Source organism: Carcharhinus amblyrhynchos, chromosome 12 (genome assembly GCF_965287045.1).
Source record: "Carcharhinus amblyrhynchos chromosome 12, sCarAmb.v2.hapA, whole genome shotgun sequence".
NCBI lineage: Eukaryota > Metazoa > Chordata > Chondrichthyes > Carcharhiniformes > Carcharhinidae > Carcharhinus > Carcharhinus amblyrhynchos.
Window position 1 is genome coordinate 26,669,510 of NC_137335.1, and position 17,184 is coordinate 26,686,693.

At 44.7% G+C, this 17,184-nt stretch overlaps 1 protein-coding gene across 3 annotated transcripts in view; it reads left to right on the forward strand.

Annotated features, from left to right (window-relative positions):
- The first annotated feature begins 362 nt into the window (after positions 1–362).
- The window catches only part of senp6a (SUMO specific peptidase 6a), a 132,779-nt gene continuing 115,957 nt past the window's right edge, over positions 363–17,184 (forward strand). For all 3 annotated transcript variants that reach the window (XM_080200271.1, XM_080200273.1, XM_080200274.1), the window contains exon 1: positions 363–485. In XM_080200271.1, coding sequence (XP_080056397.1) covers positions 455–485 — 31 coding nt within the window. In that variant the 5' untranslated portion in view covers positions 363–454. The remainder of the gene's footprint in view (positions 486–17,184) is intronic.

The following is a 17,184-nucleotide window of genomic DNA, read 5'->3' on the forward strand; positions in this document are numbered from 1 at the left end:
CATACATTGACTGACCGCTGGGGAATACAAACCACTGAACATCTGTGGGGACTGGTTGCACCGCCCAGAATCGCTTTTTAAATAATTAAGTAGAGAAACGCACGCTGTTTTTGAAACAATAAGGGAGAAATAACTTAGAATGCTCCATTTTTAAGTAGCGTTTCCCTCTTATCATGGTGAAGAGTAAGATAAGGTAGTAGATTACTGGTTGGTGTGAACCAGTAAACAGGGTGAGGGGCAGTTATCGGTTCCGGGGTTAATTGGTCCGGGCTGCTGGGTTCCGGAGGTTAACTGGTCCGGGCTGCTGAGTTCCGGCTTGGTTGGTTCCGGCCCAGCGGTGCCTCCTCCCCCACCCCCTCCGGCCTCTGCGCACTGACATGGCCGAGCTGGTGTTGTGCAGCCCGCGTTGCGCCGGCACCGTTCCGCCGAAGGCCACAAAGGACTGAAAACAAAAATGGCGGGAAGGAGAAGCCTACTTTTAGAAGGTGAGCTGGCGTCACTGGCTGTCGGTTTTTCTGTGATGTCGGATTGTTTGTTATTGCCGAAGGAAAAGAAAGGCTCCGGTCTCTGTGTCTGCGGTGTGAGCCTCAAAGGGCAGGGTAATTGACTTTAGTGTCTGGGCTGATTTAAGGCTCATTTCACACGGTGTAGGCCTACAGGAGTGACAGAAACTCCCATTTAGAACTATTCTATCCTGTAAGTCAACTTTAAATACAAAAAGTGTGTGAAGTACTGGAAGCTGCTGAACATAGTCAACAGCTAACATTTTCTATCAGTATAGTTAACTTGGGTGTGTTGTAAACTGAGTATTTTTGCTTTTATTTAACGTTGTCGTAAAGGCCACGGTGAACCTTTAAATATGTGGAATAATTCAGAATTTTACAAAATTCAGCACGCTATAAATGCTCTACCTTTGATAAAGTACCTTTCCAAATTACTGTACTGTGTTGTCATTTCAGCCCACGCACTTCTGGTCCTAGAGAATTCAGACAGTGGAGTAAAAGCTTGGGCCAAACAGTTTAATACAGACCATTTAAAATAAAATATTTTGGCTTTTCTCGTTTTATCTTGTATTGTTATGTTTAATCTTTTAGTGTCAATTTGTGATGTGTACTTTCCATGACAGCTGTCATTGATCCGTGTTGGGATAAAGTATGTTTCATAATGCAGATTGAGTAAATGAGTGTTCCAATATTTTTTTTGTCTCCCATGTGACCGCTTAACATATGGACCACCTGTACATTTAACCTTTGGTCTCAAAGTTCTTTTTGGAAATGTGATATGTGCTCAAACTATTCCCAGATTAACTGTCCACGTTTTTCAAATCCTAATTCAGAGGGGAGCTAAATGTAACTATGATGCTTTTGAATCACATTCCCTCTTGCCACCACCTTAATTTTCAGTTACCATAAATTAGTTGAAGTAAATAAAGCTCAACTGAATGAATGTTGATGCTTGGGTGTTATCATTTATACCCTTAAAGTGTGTTAAATTGTCTTTTGACTTCACACGTTATCCCAGTGATAATGGGAGTGCTGCAATATAAGGTTTGGACGATGCACAGAAAATCTAAATGATAGTTAAGTTGGCATCCATCTGTGTTGGGAGACAATGTACTATTTCTAGATTGAATATTGCGGCTGTAGAGGGTAACTCATGAGTGGCAGTCCCTTCCACAGCTGACACTAATGAATAGCATTGACCCAAGGTCGACTGAATGTTTTCTTCATTCTGCCATCTGATTATTCCTTTGATCTCTGCTTTTTCCACAACCTTTCTGACTACTTGTCTCCATGCACTCTAGTCAACAATGAAGACTGTCCATGTATCAACTCTGATTCCAAGCATGCCTTTAGAATGCAGCCATCATCCATGGCCACATAACCAGCCAACGGAGTTGCCACTGACTCAAGATAGCCAGCATGCTGGAGAACCCTACACGCTTTCTATTTGGCAGTTAGTCCGACCAGGAGATACCCAATAATCATTGAGGCAGTGGAAGCTGATTAACCAATTTTCTTGGCTTCTACAAGTGGTCCGTGACTTGCTACAGTAGAGGAGGGTACTGAAAATCCAAGCTTGATACACACAAAATTTGGTACTTTTGATTGCTTTGCATGGTCCACGCATGCCCTCATCAACTTGGCAGCCTCAGCAATCCTGGTGTTGATTTTCGCATCAAGTGACAGGTTGCTCATGATTGTTGATCCAAGGTATATGAAGCTCTTGATGATCTTCAGAGTGAGGTTACTAATATTGACGAAAGGTGGAGTCTCATTTCAAACTTCTAGACATTGGAGAACTTCAGTGTGGCATCAACAACAAATGGCAACTCACAGACTAGGACTTTATGCGCTTTGGTCTTGCTGCACAGTCTTGCCAAGTTGACCAGCTTGCTGCAAGTTCTGGTATCGACAATCACGAGCAGCCTGTCACTTAATGTGAAAATCAACACCCTCATTTGAATCATTGAAAGTATACAACAATAAAATAAGAGAATAATATGCCAAAGAGAATCAGTGCCAAGATGCAATCCTGCAAGCAGTGTGGCACAGTGGTTAGCAAGCTGCCTCAGTGCCAGGTACCTGGTTCAATTCAGCCTTGGGTGACTCTGTGTAGAATTTGCACATTTTCCCTTTGTCTGTGTGGTTTCCTCCCATAGTTCAAAGATGTGAAGGTTAGGTGGATTGTCCGTGCTAAATTGCCCCATAGTATCCCAAGATATGTAGGTTAGATGGATTAGCCATGGTAGATGTGTGAAGTTACGGGTAGAAGGTGAGAGAAAGGGCCTGGGTAAGTTACTCTGTCAGAGGATCGGTGCAGATGCAATGGGCCAAATGGCTGCCTTCTGCACCTGATGTAGCTCCAAATGCAACTGATGGAACTGTGCATGTCTTATGAAAAGTTATGTCCAAGAGTTAAGTACATAACCACAGAATGGTAAAGTGATTTGGCTTGCTGGTTATATTCTCTTTCTTTCATTGTAGAATAAAACTAGTATGCAAAATTGTGTGCAATTCTGGTCACCCTATTATAGAAAGGATATTATTAAACTAGAAAGAGTGCAGAAAAGATTTACTAGGATGCTACTGGGACTTGATTGACTTATAAGGAGAGACTGAATAGACTGGGACTTTTTTCTCTGGCTAGGGGTGACCTTATAGAGGCCTATAAAATAATGAGGGCGTAGACAAGGTAGATAGTCAGTATCTTTTCCCAAAGATAGGGGAGTCTAAAACTAGAGAGCATAGGTTTAAGTTGAGAGGGGAGAGAAACAAAAGTGTCCAGAGGGGCAATTTTTTCACATAGAGGGTGGTGAGTGTCTGGAACAAGCTGCCAGAGGTGGTAGTAAAGGCGGGTACAATTTTATCTTTTAAAAAGCATTTAGATAGTTACATGACTACAATGAGTACAGAGGGGTATGGGCCAAATGTGAAACATAATACATAAACATAAGAAATAGGAGCAGGAGTAGGCCATCTAGCCCCTCGAGCCTGCCCCGCCATTCAGTAAGATCGTGGCTGATCTGTCGTGGTTCAGTTCCACATTCCTGCCCTCTCCCCATAACCCATAATCCCCATGCCTATCAAAAACCTATCAACCCGCGTCTTAAAAATATTGAGCGAGGCAGCCTCCACCACTTCAATGGGCAGAGAATTCCAGAGATTCACCACCCTTTGAGTGAAGAAGTTCCTCCTCAACTCTGTTCTAAACCGCACCCCCCTTTATTCTGAGGCTGTGCCCTCTAGTCCTACTGTCCTTTCTGAGTGGGAAGAGCCTCTCCACCTCTATCCTATCCATCCCATTCAACATCTTATACGTCTCAATGAGATCTCCCCTCATTCTTCTAAACTCTAACGAGTACAAGCCTAGTTTATTCAGCCTCTCCTCATAGTTCAACCCCCTCAACTCCGGAATCAGCCTAGTAAACCTCCTCTGCACTCCCTCCAAGGCCAAAATATCCTTGCGTAAGTGCGGCGACCAAAACGCACACAGTACTCCAGCTGCGGCCTCACCAATGCCCTATACAGCTGCAGCAAGACCTCCCTACTTTTATATTCAATCCCCCTCGCTATGAAGGCCAGCATCCCATTAGCCTTCCTGACCACCTGCTGCACCTGCAGGCTGGGTTTTTGCGACTCATGCACAAGGACCCCGAGGTCCCTCTGCACCGTCGCATGCTGCAGTTTTTCGCCACGAAAGTAATAGTCCTTCCTACCATTATTCCGACCAAAGTGGACAACCTCACATTTGCCAGTTCCTGGCCCATTCGCCCAGCCTATCTAGATCCTTCTGCAGACTCTCCACACCCTCTGCACAATTTGCCGTTCCACCAATCTTGGTGTCATCAGCAAATTTCGACACCATACACTCAGTTCCCTCCTCCAGATCATCTATATAAATGGTGAATAGCTGAGGCCCCAGCACCGACCCCTGGGGCACTCCACTAGTCACCAACCGTCAATCCGAATAGCACCCATTGACCCCCACTCTCTGCTTCCTATTTAACAACCAATCCTCTATCCACGCTAACACCCTACCCCCAACTCCATGCCCCCTGACCTTCTGCAATGACCTCTTGTGAGGCACCTTGTCAAACGCCTTCTGAAAATCAAGAAAGACCACATCCACCGCTCTCCTCTATCCACCGCCCTAGACACATCCTCATAGAACTCCAATAAATTCGTCAGACACGACTTCCCCTTAACGAAACCATGCTGCGTCTGCTCTACCGAGCAATTCTCCTCAAGATGCCCCGGTATTTTCTCCTTGATCACGGATTCTGACGTTTTTCCTACAACATACGTTAAACTAACCGGCCTATAATTCCCTGCCTTTTGCCTGCCACCCTTCTTAAACAACGGCGTAACATTAGCCGTTTTCCAATCTTCTGGCACTTCCCCGGAATCCAGCGACGTTTGGAAAATAATCACCAAGGCATCCACTATCACCTCCGCCATTTCCTTCAGAACCCTTGGATGCATTCCATCTGGTCCTGGGGACTTGTCCACAATCAGTCCCTCCAGTCTGTTGAGCACTGCCTCTCTAGTAACAATAATGTCATTCAGCTCTAGTAACTATAATGTCATTCAATGTGGGCAATTGGGATTTGCTTAGAGGTTTTAAAAAAAAAGCACGGCATGGACAAGTTGGGCTGAACGGCCTGTTTTCATAATGTAAACCTCTATGACTCTGGTATATCCAGTGGGCACACTCTGGCCATCTGTTCAACACAGTAAAAAGTCCGACAACACCAGGTTTAAGTCCAACTGATTTATTTGATAGTACACTCACTAGCTTTCGGGGTTAGTTCCTTCGTCAGGTGAATGGAGAGTTCTGGCCTCAGACTCAAAATGAACCCAGGACAGAGTAATTTACCCAGGCCCTTTCTCTCACCTTCTACCCGTAACTTCACACATCTACCATGGCTAATCTATCTAACCTACATATCTTGGGTTCATGTCGCACTATCTGTAACCCCTGTGACTTGCCTGGGTTTGCAAAACCTCACTTACTGTATTGTGTGGAGACAATACACATCTCTTTAACCTGTGATCAGTGCTCTTTCCACTCACATTGTTGGCCACTTTAAGACTTGAACAGCAGGTTAGGTGTAAAGATTCGCATTCTAATCAGTAATCTGTAAACTGTCTGTGCTTTATATGCTCTGTCTGAGGCCAGAACTCTCCATTCACCTGACGAAGGGACTAACCCCGAAAGCTAGTGAGCGTACTATCGAATAAATCGGTTGGACTTAAACCTGGTGTTGTCAGACTTTTTACTGTGTTTACCCCAGTCTAACGCCGGCATATCCACATCACATCTGTTCAACAACATTGATTTGCATTTCTACAGTACATTTAAAGTAATAAAACATCAAAAGGCATTTTATACTACAGGCTTGGTCAGAGTGGTGTTAATAAGTGTTAAGGATGAAAGAGAGGTTAAAGAATTCCAGACCTCTTGAGTTGAGGTAACTGAAGGGATGGCTACCAGTGGTAGGAATGCAAGGAGTCAAGGTATGTCACTGTGCGCACGAAAGATAGCTAAGTAGAACTTAGTAAGATATAGGACACAAGTGGCAGGATTTTGAAAGCTCTGGTTTACAGAGGGTAGAATGTGGAACAGTAGCCAGGAGTGTGATAGAATAATCATGTTTACAGGTAACAAAGTGTCAATAAGGGTTCCAGTGGCAGATAAGCTGAAGCAAGATCAAAGTTGTATAATGTTATGAAGGTGGAAATGAGCAGTCTTATGTGTGGTAGGAAGCTCACCGCAGGGTCATGTATTACACCAAGATAGCAAACAGTCTGCTTCAACCTCTCAATTGCTGGAAATAGGGAGCGAATTGGTGCTAAGGGAACATAGTATGTGGCATAAATCAAAGATAATGACTTCTGTCTTCCCAGTCTTTTATTGGAGGAAATTTCTGCTCATGCGATGCTGGATATTGGACAAACAGACAGGGCAACACAATAGTTAGCACTGGTGCATCACAGTGCCAGGGACCTGGATTCAATTCTGGTGTTGGGTGATTGTCTGTGTGGAGTTTGCACGTTCTCTCTGTGTCTGCGTGGATTTCCTCCAGGTGCTCTGGTTTCCTCCTGCAGTCCAAGATGTGCAGGCTAAATTGACTGGCCATGCTAAATTGCTCCTTAGTGTCCCCAAGGTGTGTAGGTTAGATGGATTAGCCATGGTAAATACATGGGGTTACAGGGTTATGGTGTGGGATAAGGCCTGGTTAAGATACCTTGTCAGAGAGTTGGTGCAGACTCTGTGCCAAATTCTAATTCACAGACAGAGGAGAGGGTCCAGAGAGATGATGGAGAGTTAGAACTGGATGTTGAAAGTGTATGTATGGAAATAGATGATGTGACTTCCACTGATGCGGTCAAGTAACAACAAGTAGATGAGAAAAAAGGGAATGGAGCAGCAGAGTGCAAGAGTGAGAAACAAAACTGTTGCAAGTGATTCTCTGGGGATAAGGGCATCAAAGATGGTGGACAGGGTGTGGTTAAGATCTAATGAATTAAAGACCAGAAGCTACATAATTGGGAATTTTGAAGGGCAGGAGTAAGTGATTTGGAAGAGTTTTTTTTCAGGATTGAGCACAATGTCATAGGCTTGGAAGAGGGAAGAATGTGAGTGGCAAAATACTGGGATGCAAATCAAGGATCACAACGCAAATTTTTAGGTAACACTTTTAATAAAGGAAGGCATGACGAAACAAAGGAGCGTGAAGAAGCAAAGAGAATAATTTGCAATGTTAATTTAAATTGCCTTAATTGACAAAAAATACAGAACGCTTTGTGCCTTGACATTCTCATGGTATGAAACAGTAAGGTTCTGATCTGCAGTAAATAATGCAATGAAATTCTAATGTCAAGTAGTGCGAACAGCAGAATAATACACTGCATCACATGGTATAACATATCACATTCTACTTAATGTGCAGCATGTTGAGCCTGAGCACTGCTCATGTCAAACATCCAATGTCTAATGTTCTCTAATTAAAATTCCTACTTTGCACTGAAATGAGGCATTTGCAACCTAGAATAAATGTCTCCAGGAGCGTAAGTTCTGAGGTTGTAATGTTTACAGGCTCCAAATTGAGCTTCCCACAAACAAAGCAAAGTTGTGAGATCTCACCTGAATAACAATTAGCTTTTGAATGAACCTGGATAGGGTTTTTTGCCAATTAGACTAGAGCCATAGGATACTTTCCCCTCAGCAGCAACAGAGTAATACATTGCGCTTTGTGGTATAATTATACATCTTTTATAAAATTGAATAATATTTTGAACAGTATTTCTATCAATCATTTTGTCTGCAACACCTTTCTGCAATTGGTCAGACTTCAAAGAAGGAAACCAGTCATTCTAACTTGCAAATTTATCTTTTAAAAGATGCAGTTAAACTCTTATGGCCCATACGTCATGTTTAGTTAAAATCAGATAGACATTGCGGCCTTAAAGGACAATATCTTCACATTAGCAGCAGGATAATACATTGTAGATAACATGACATAATATTCCTGTCCTTATAAAGTAGCAGAGAATACGAATAATAATGGATTATAGAAAAGATCCTCTACGTAAAAGCTTTGAAAATACCAGTCACAATATCTCTAAAGTATAAAACAGTATTATTTCCTGCTGAGGAATAATTATTGATGTAATATTTTAGTGAGGCAAGTTTGTAGATTGTATCCTGAGAGAGCACTTGATAGTAGAACTACCTTAAATAGATAGTTCAACTGAAATACAGTTTCATCTTAGCAGCTAAACATCACAACTGTGGTCCAGATTTCAGGCTTTGCTCGTTTTCAGAAATTAGAGAATGAATGGAGAGTAGGGAGAATGAGCTTCATGAAAAGGAAATACAGGCAGTTGAGTGAGTGAGATAATAGACATAGAATATCCGGAGAAAGGTATATGGCAGGCAAAGCGAGCAAAATAGAAGACTGAAATAGGGGGAAAATGTACAAATTTCAACAAAGAATTTTATATTGGGATTCAGTTTTTGATTAGAAGTACAGTAGTCATATCTGCTACCGCCTCAACTGGCAAATCAAAAATTTCAGTAGTCAGAACTTGCTTAGAGCCTAACGGCTGTAGCTCAGTGATGTGTGAAGTTCAGATTCAGAAATGCTGTTGTGCAAATAAACTATGAACAATTAGTTCACAAAAACTCTGGTCAGTGTAGAGATTCTCCTTCCTCTCGCTTGATGACAATCTGTGGTTTAGTTTATTGTAATAGCAAAAAGAAAAGATTTGTAATTCTTACATAGTATTATATTTTTGTATTAATGTCTCTGCTAATTCTTTCAAAACTGTTTAAATAGATGGGTGTAATCCAGACCAGAGATTTTATCATTTAGAATTAGTTTAACAATTATGCCCCCATCCCCACCTTTCTGTCACAATATTTTGAATCTTTTAATGTCATGTCTATCATATAACTTCCCTTGGTCTTTGGAGGCAAAGTAATTACTTAATATTTCTGCCATTTTGTTGTCAATATTTGAGTTTAAGATGCCCCATCACTAGCATGGTTAATGTGCCTGTAGAACACTTTCTGTTAGAATGCTATTCCTTGATTCTTATTTTTGGAGTTTTTCTTTGCCTTCCTAATTTATTTAATTGGCACTCCAATTTTGGACGACTTTCTTTTCATCTATGCAATATCATTACTGATCAGTTCTTGTTTTTTGGTGAGGAATATTTCTGATGTTCTCAGTCACAGTCTTAAATGCTGCTAAGCATTTAAAACTCGCAAATAGGCTGAACAGATATATGCAATTGGTTATGCTGCACTGAAGCCTGCTGTCAACCCTCTTCATCTAACACCATCCTCCTTTCTCAGAAGCTTAGTTACCTTCTCCATCTATGCTGTCCTCCTCACGTACTGCTTTTTGTAATAAGTTCCGTATTCCAACCACTCTGGATAAAGAAGTAAGGGGTTGCCCATTTAAGACAGAGATGAAGATGAATTTCCTCTGTGAGGGTGATGAATCTGTGGAATTCTTTATCACACAGAGGTGTAGGGGCTAGTTTAAGTATGTTCAAGGCTGAGATACAGATTTTTAATCAGGAAGGGATCAAAGATTATCGGATAAGGCTGAAAATTGAGTTGATGATCTTTTCTCATTGATGGGATGTCATGATCTCATTGATGGGGCAGACTTGATGAACAGAATGGCTTATTTCTGCTTCTATGCCTTATGGAAAGGTGATGTGTCACAGCTGCGGCATGTGGGAGCTCCTGTTTGGCCAGTGTGATGTGGGTATGCCGGCGTTGGACTGGCGTAAACACAGTAAAAAGTCTGACAACACCAGGTTTTAGTCCAACCTATTTATTTGATAATATTCTCACTAGCTTTCGAGGGGACAGTAATCTCTAAACTGTCTGTGCTTTATATGCTCTGTCTGAGGCCAGAACTCTCCATTCACCTGACGAAGAGGCTGTCCCCTCGAAAGCTAGTGAGAATATTATCAAATAAATAGGTTGGACTAAAACCTGGTGTTGTCAGACTTTTTACTGTGGCCAGTGTGACCCAGGGCCAATACATCTGCACCAAACATTTGGAAGTTTGAGCAGCTTCAGTGCAGAATTTGAGCTGAAGGCTGAACTACAGACACTAACGTGTTAGGGTGAATGTTCGCTGGATTTTTTGTACCAGGAGGCAGTTGCACTTCTTAGACAGGATCTTCTGACCTGGTCAGGGACAGGTGCGTGTGACTGCAAGTGAGGCAGGTAAGGGGGCAGGTGCGTGTGACTGCAAGTGAGGCAGGTAAGGGGGCAGGTGCGTGTGACTGCAAGTGAGGCAGGTAAGGGGGCAGGTGCGTGTGACTGCAAGTGAGGCAGGTAAGGGGGCAGGTGCGTGTGACTGCAAGTGAGGCAGGTAAGGGGGCAGGTGCGTGTGACTGCAAGTGAGGCAGGTAAGGGGGCAGGTGCGTGTGACTGCAAGTGAGGCAGGTAAGGGGGCAGGTGCGTGTGACTGCAAGTGAGGCAGGTAAGGGGGCAGGTGTGTGTGACTGCAAGTGAGGCAGGTAAGGGGGCAGGTGTGTGTGACTGCAAGTGAGGTAGGTAAGGGGGCAGGTGCGTGTGACTGCAAGTGAGGCAGGTAAGGGACTCAAAGGGCTGTAGCACAGGGGCCTCAGCCTTTACAGTTGTCCAACAGATTTGTGGTCTTTGGATAAAAGTGAGGACTGCAGTTTGGACGAGCTAACTGACCACAGCATCGTGGTACAGGAAGCCATTCAAGGAACTTAGTGGCAGTTGAGGATCGTATGGACAGAGGGATTGACAAGGTTCTTTGCAGTAAAAAATGTGAGTCTTCATGGTTATGTTGCCTGTCCGGTGCCAGGGATCAAGACATCTGCTTGGGGCTGAGAGGAACCTGCAGAGGACCCAGTGTTGTGATCTACAGAGGTACCAGGACAAAGAAGGAGGGTCCACATGCTCAATATGAGGACCTAGGCAACAAATTAAGAAGCAGAACTTCAAAGTTCTGCATTATTACCTGAGCCCCACAAATTGGCAGAGGAGAAACCAGGTTGGAGGGACTAATGCATGATTCAAAGACTGGTGTGGGAGAATTGGATTCTGGTTTGTTGGACATAGCACTGGTATCGGCCAAAGTGGGATCTGTACTTTTAGTATGGTGTACATTCAAACCATGATGGTACTGGTGTTCTTGCAAACCGCATAATGAGGAAAGTAGAGAAGGTTGTAAATTGAAAGTGGTGGCAAAGGATCAAATTTGGTAAATCAAAGAGTAATAAGAGGGGAGAAGATGAATTAATGAGTGTAAGCTAGCTAATATAAAAGGAGGTAGGAAGAGTTTTTTTTCAACATACGAAAGGTAAGAGAGAGGCTAAAATAGCCATTGCACCATTGGAAAATGAGGCTGGCGAAGTAATAATAGGAAACAAAGCAATGGCAGAGGAATTGAATAGTTACTTTGCATCAGTCTTCACGATGGAAAACCAGTGGGATGCCAGAACTCCAGGAGAGTCGGGGGGCACAGGTGAGCATAGTGGCTGTCACTAAGGAGAAAGTTCTGGGGAACTGCAAGGGCTGAAGGTGGATAAATCACCTGGACTGGATGGACTATATCCCAGGATTCTAAAAGACACAGCTGAGGAAATTGTGGAGGCATTAATGGTGATCTTTCAGGAATCACTGGAGGCAGGGAGGGTACCAGAGGACTGGAAAGTAGTGAATGTAACACCGCTGTTCAAGAAGGGGGGGAGGCCGCAGATGGGAAATTAAAGGCCGATTAGCCTGACTTCGGTCATTGGCAAGATTTTAAAGGCCATTATTAAAGATGAGACCGCAGAGTACTTGGAAGTGCATAATAGTCAGCACAGCTTTGTCAAGGGGAGGTCATGTCTGACATATCTATTCTTTGAGGAGGTAACAAGGAAATTAGATAAAGGAGAACCAGTGGACGTGATTTATTTAGATTTCCAGAAGGCCTTTGACAAGGTGCCGCATAACAGACTGTTAAATAAGTTAAGTGCCCATGGTGTTAAGGGTAAGATCCTGTCATGGACAGAAGGTTGGCTGACTGGCAGAAGGCAGAGATTGGGGACAAAGGGGTCTTTTTCAGAGTGACAGCCGGTGACTAGCGGTGTGCCTCAGATCAGTGCTGGGACTACAACTTTTCACAATATGCATTAAAGATTTAGAAGAAGAAACTTAAGGCACTTGCTAAATTTGTAGATGACACAAAGATATGTAGAGGGACAGGTAGCATTGAGAAAGCAGGGGGGCTGCAGAATGACTTAGGTTCGGAAAGTGGGCAAAGAAGTGGCAGATGGAATATAATGTGGCAAAGTGTGAGGTTACGCACTTTGGAAGGAGGAATGGAGGTATAAACTATTTTCTAAATGGGAAAATGCTTAGGAAATCAAACACACAAAGGGACTTGGGAATCATTGTACAAGATTCTCTTAAGATTAACGTGCAGGTTCAGTCAACAGTTAGGAAGGCAAATGCAATATTAGCATTCATGTCGAGGGGGCTAGAATACAAGAGCAGGGATGTGCTTCTGAAGCTGTATAAGGCTCTGGTCAGGCCCCATTTGGAGTATTGGACCCAAAACTGCTCACAATGTGCCGGCCTTGAAAAGGGTCCAAAGGAGGTCCACAAAAATGATTCCTGGAATGAAGAGCTTGTTGTATGAGGGACGATTGAGGACCTTGGGTCTGTACTCATTAGAATTTGGAAGTATTGGTGGGGGGGGGGATCTTATTGAAACGTACAGGGTACTGTGAGGCCTGGATAGAGTGAACGTGGAGAGGATGTTTCCACTTGTAGGAAAAACTAGAACCAAAGGGCACACTTCAGGCTAACGGGACAATCCTTTAAAACAGAGATGAGGAGGAATTTTTTCAGCCAGTGGTGAATTTGTGGAACTCGTTGCCGCAGAAGGCTGTGGAAGCCAGGTCATTGAGTGTTTTTAAGGCAGATATAGATAGGTTCTTGATTAATAAGAGGATCAGGGGTTATGGGAAAAGGCAGGAGAATGGGGATGAGAAAAATGTCAGCCATGATTGAATGGCGGAGCAGACTCGATGGGTCTAGTGGCCTAATTCTGTTCCTATATCTTATGGTCTTATAGCAGAGACGAGGCATTTGATAAGGTGCCACAACAGAGGTGATTGTAGAAAATAAAAGCTTATGGTATAAGGATAACATTGGCATGGAAGAAGATGGGCTGGCTAACTTTTTAGAGAGTAAGCTTAATTTTTTTTTTGTGTCGCAGGTCAGTGGGACTTCATGTATTTATATAGATGATTTGGGTACAGGGATGGTTGCCAAATTTGCTAGTGGTGTGGGAAGAGGGTTTCCATTTCACTGGACAATGGCATCACTATTGGGACTGGAAGAAATTGTACCTAAACCGAGCTGGGACCAGATTTTAAGGCAGTGTGTTTTAAATTAGTAATTGGGTGTCGAAGAAAGTTTTAGTATAAATTACTTAGAAGACTTCCAGCATCTAGAAATCAAGAAGACACACAAAGTATATACTTGTATAGAGGCAATCTAATGTGGAATCAGAAATAGAAAATGTTGGAAAACCTCAGCAGGTCTGACAGCATCAGTGGAGAGAGAATAGAGCTGATGTTTTGAATCTGGATGATCTTTCATTAGAGCTGATCAAGGGCCATCAAGACTCTTTGTGCACCTGCTTGATTTGTTTGTTTTCCATAGCTTGTTTTTCCCTGGTCACCTGCCAGAGTCTGTGGCTTGGGGGTTGGCATGCCATGTCAAGCACAGCTGACCAGGAGTTTCTCTCAGATTTGGAAGGATTTGAAGGTTGACACTCCACCTGTCTAGTTGTATAATGAACGTATCTTCCTTGACCATCAAGTCCTGCAGTTGGTGGTGCAACTGTCTGGTTGAGAGACAGGGATGCTATGAACTGTACTGCAAGACCTCCAAGTTGTATGAACAGGTAGTACTCCAAAAACAAACAAAAGTGAAGCGTATCGTAACAGTCCAATTATGCATTATGCACTGCAGGTAAAAGAAAATCTTTAAAAGTGTGAAGTAATTAAACCAGAAGAAAGAAAAAGAGAAATATGTGAATAAAACCTTAGGGCAGAAGGACAGATCAGTGCGAATGGTCCAATTGAGCATTCTTTATTTTTGGAACCTATTGACACACCTTGGGCACAGAGAAAGTTATTGCATGCAGCCGGACACTGGGCGTGAAGGAGCCTATTGAGTACACCTGGACACTGAGCGTGGAGGAGCCTATTGCGCACATCTGGACATTGGGTGTGAAGGAGCCTGTTGCGCGTACCTGGACACTGGATGTGGTGGAACCTATTGCATGCACCTGGACACTGGGCAAGGTGGAATCTATTGCATGCACCTGGACACTGAACATAAAGGAACTATTACATTTGCCTGGACACTGGCCGGAGAGGAACCTGTTGCACACACCTCAACACTGGACGTTACGCGTGGAGGAGCCTATTGCATGCGCCTGGACAGTGGCCATGAAGGAGCCAATTGCACACACCTGGACACTGAGCGTAAAGGAACCTATTGCACTTGCCTGAACACTGGGCGTGATGGAACCTATTGCACTTGCCTGGACACCGGATGTGGTGGAACTTATTGTATGCACCTGGATACACTGCAGCAGGTGACAGTGCAGAGGGACCTCGGGGTCCTTGTGCATGAGTCGCAAAAACCCAGCTTGCAGGTGCAGCAGGTGGTCAGGAAGGCGAATGGGATGCTGGCCTTCATAGCGAGGGGGATTGAATATAAAAGTAGGGAGGTCTTGCTGCGGCTGTATAGGGCATTGGTGAGGCCGCAGCTGGAGTACTGTGTGCAGTTTTGGGTGCCGTACTTACGCAAGGATATTTTGGCCTTGGAGGGAGTGCAGAGGAGGTTTACCAGGCTGATATCAGAGTTGAGGGGGTTGAACTATGAGGAGAGGCTGAATAAACTAGGCTTGTACTCGTTAGAGTTTAGAAGAATGAGGGGAGATCTCATTGAGACGTATAAGATGATGAATGGGATGGATAGGATAGAGGTGGAGAGACTCTTCCTGCTCAGAAAGGACAGTAGGACTAGGGGGCACAGCCTCAAGATAAAGGGGAGGCGGTTTAGAACGGAGTTGAGGAAGAACTTCTTCACTCAAAGGGTGGTGAATCTCTGGAATTCTCTGCCTGTTGAAGTGGTGGAGGCTACCTCGCTAAATATTTTTAAGAAGTGGGTTGATGGGTTTTTGATAGGCAAGGGGATTAAGGGTTATGGGGAGAGGGCGGGAATGTGGAACTGAGCCACGACAGATCAGCCATGATCTTATTGAATGGCGGGGCAGGCTCGAAGGGCTAGATGGCCTACTCCTGCTCCTATTTCTTATGTTCTTATACTGGGCACAGAGGAATCTATTTCATGCACCTAGAAACTAGGCATGGTGGAACCTATTGCACACACCTGGACACTGGGCATAGAGGAACCTTTTGTGTGCACCTGAACATTGGACGTAGAGGAACCTATTGCATTCGCCTGGATACTGGGCGCAGTGAAACCTATTGCACGCATCTGAACACTGGGCATGAAGGAGGCTACTGTGTGTACCTGGACACTGGATGTGAAGGAGCCTATTGCACGCGTCTGGACATTAGGCTTGGTGGACCCTATTGCACGCACCTGGACACTGGGCATGAAGGAGCACGCACCTGGACACTGGGCATGAAGGAGCACGCACCTGGACACTGGGCATGAAGGAGCACGCACCTGGACACTGGGCATGAAGGAGCACGCACCTGGACACTGGGCATGAAGGAGCACGCACCTGGACACTGGGCATGAAGGAGCACGCACCTGGACACTGGGCATGAAGGAGCACGCACCTGGACACTGGGCATGAAGGAGCACGCACCTGGACACTGGGCATGAAGGAGCACGCACCTGGACACTGGGCATGAAGGAGCACGCACCTGGACACTGGGCATGAAGGAGCACGCACCTGGACACTGGGCATGAAGGAGCACGCACCTGGACACTGGGCATGAAGGAGCACGCACCTGGACACTGGGCATGAAGGAGCACGCACCTGGACACTGGGCATGAAGGAGCACGCACCTGGACACTGGGCATGAAGGAGCACACACCTGGACAATGGGTGTGATGGAGCCTATTGCATGCACCTGAACACTGGGCATAGAGGAACCTATTGCACTTGCCTGCACGCTGAACGTGGAGAAACTTATTGCTGCAACCTACACTCTGGGTGTGGTGGAACCTATTGCGCTTGCCTGGACACTGGGCGTAGAGGAACCTATTGCACTTGCCAGCACAGTGGGCCAGGTGGAACCTGTTGCGTGCACCTGGATACTGGGTGAAATGGAACCTATTTCACAAACATAGAAACTAGGCGTGGTGAAACCTATTGCATGCATCTGGACATCGGGCGCAGAGGAACCTATTGCACACACCTGGGCACTGGGTGTAGTGGAACCTGTTGCACGCACCTGGGCACTGGGTGTAGTGGAACCTGTTGCACACACCTGGACACTGGATGAGGGTGCCACAGTAGCACAGTAGTTAGCACTGTTGCTTTACAGCACCAGAGACATGGGTTTGGTTCCTGACTTGGGTCACTGTCTGTGTGTAATTTGCAATTTTCCAGTGTCTGCGTGGGTTTCCTCCAGGTGCTCCGGTTTTTCCCCCATTCTGAAAGACGTGCTGGTTCAGTGCATTGACCTGAACAGGCTCTGTACCGTGGCGACGGAAGGAATTTCACAGTAACTTCATTGCGGTGTTGATGTAAACCTTCCTTGTGACTTTACAAATTTATTGCGTGCAGCTAGAAACTAGGCGTGGCGGAACTTATTGCATGGATACTGGGCGTAGAGAAACCTATTGCGTGCACTTGGACACTGAACGAGGTGGAACCTATTGCATGCAAGTAGATATTGGGCATAGTGGAACCTAGTGTTTACCAAGGAGAGGGGCCATGTTTTTGAGGATGAGTGTGAGATACGGGCTGATAGGCTGGAGAGGTAGATGTTCTGAGGGAAGATGTATTAGCAATTTTGAAAAAACCTGAGGGTTGATAAGTCCCCTGGGCCAGCTGGGATATATCCTAGGATTCTTTGGGAGGCACGGGATTAGTTTGCAAAGCTTTTGGCTTTGATCATTGGGTCC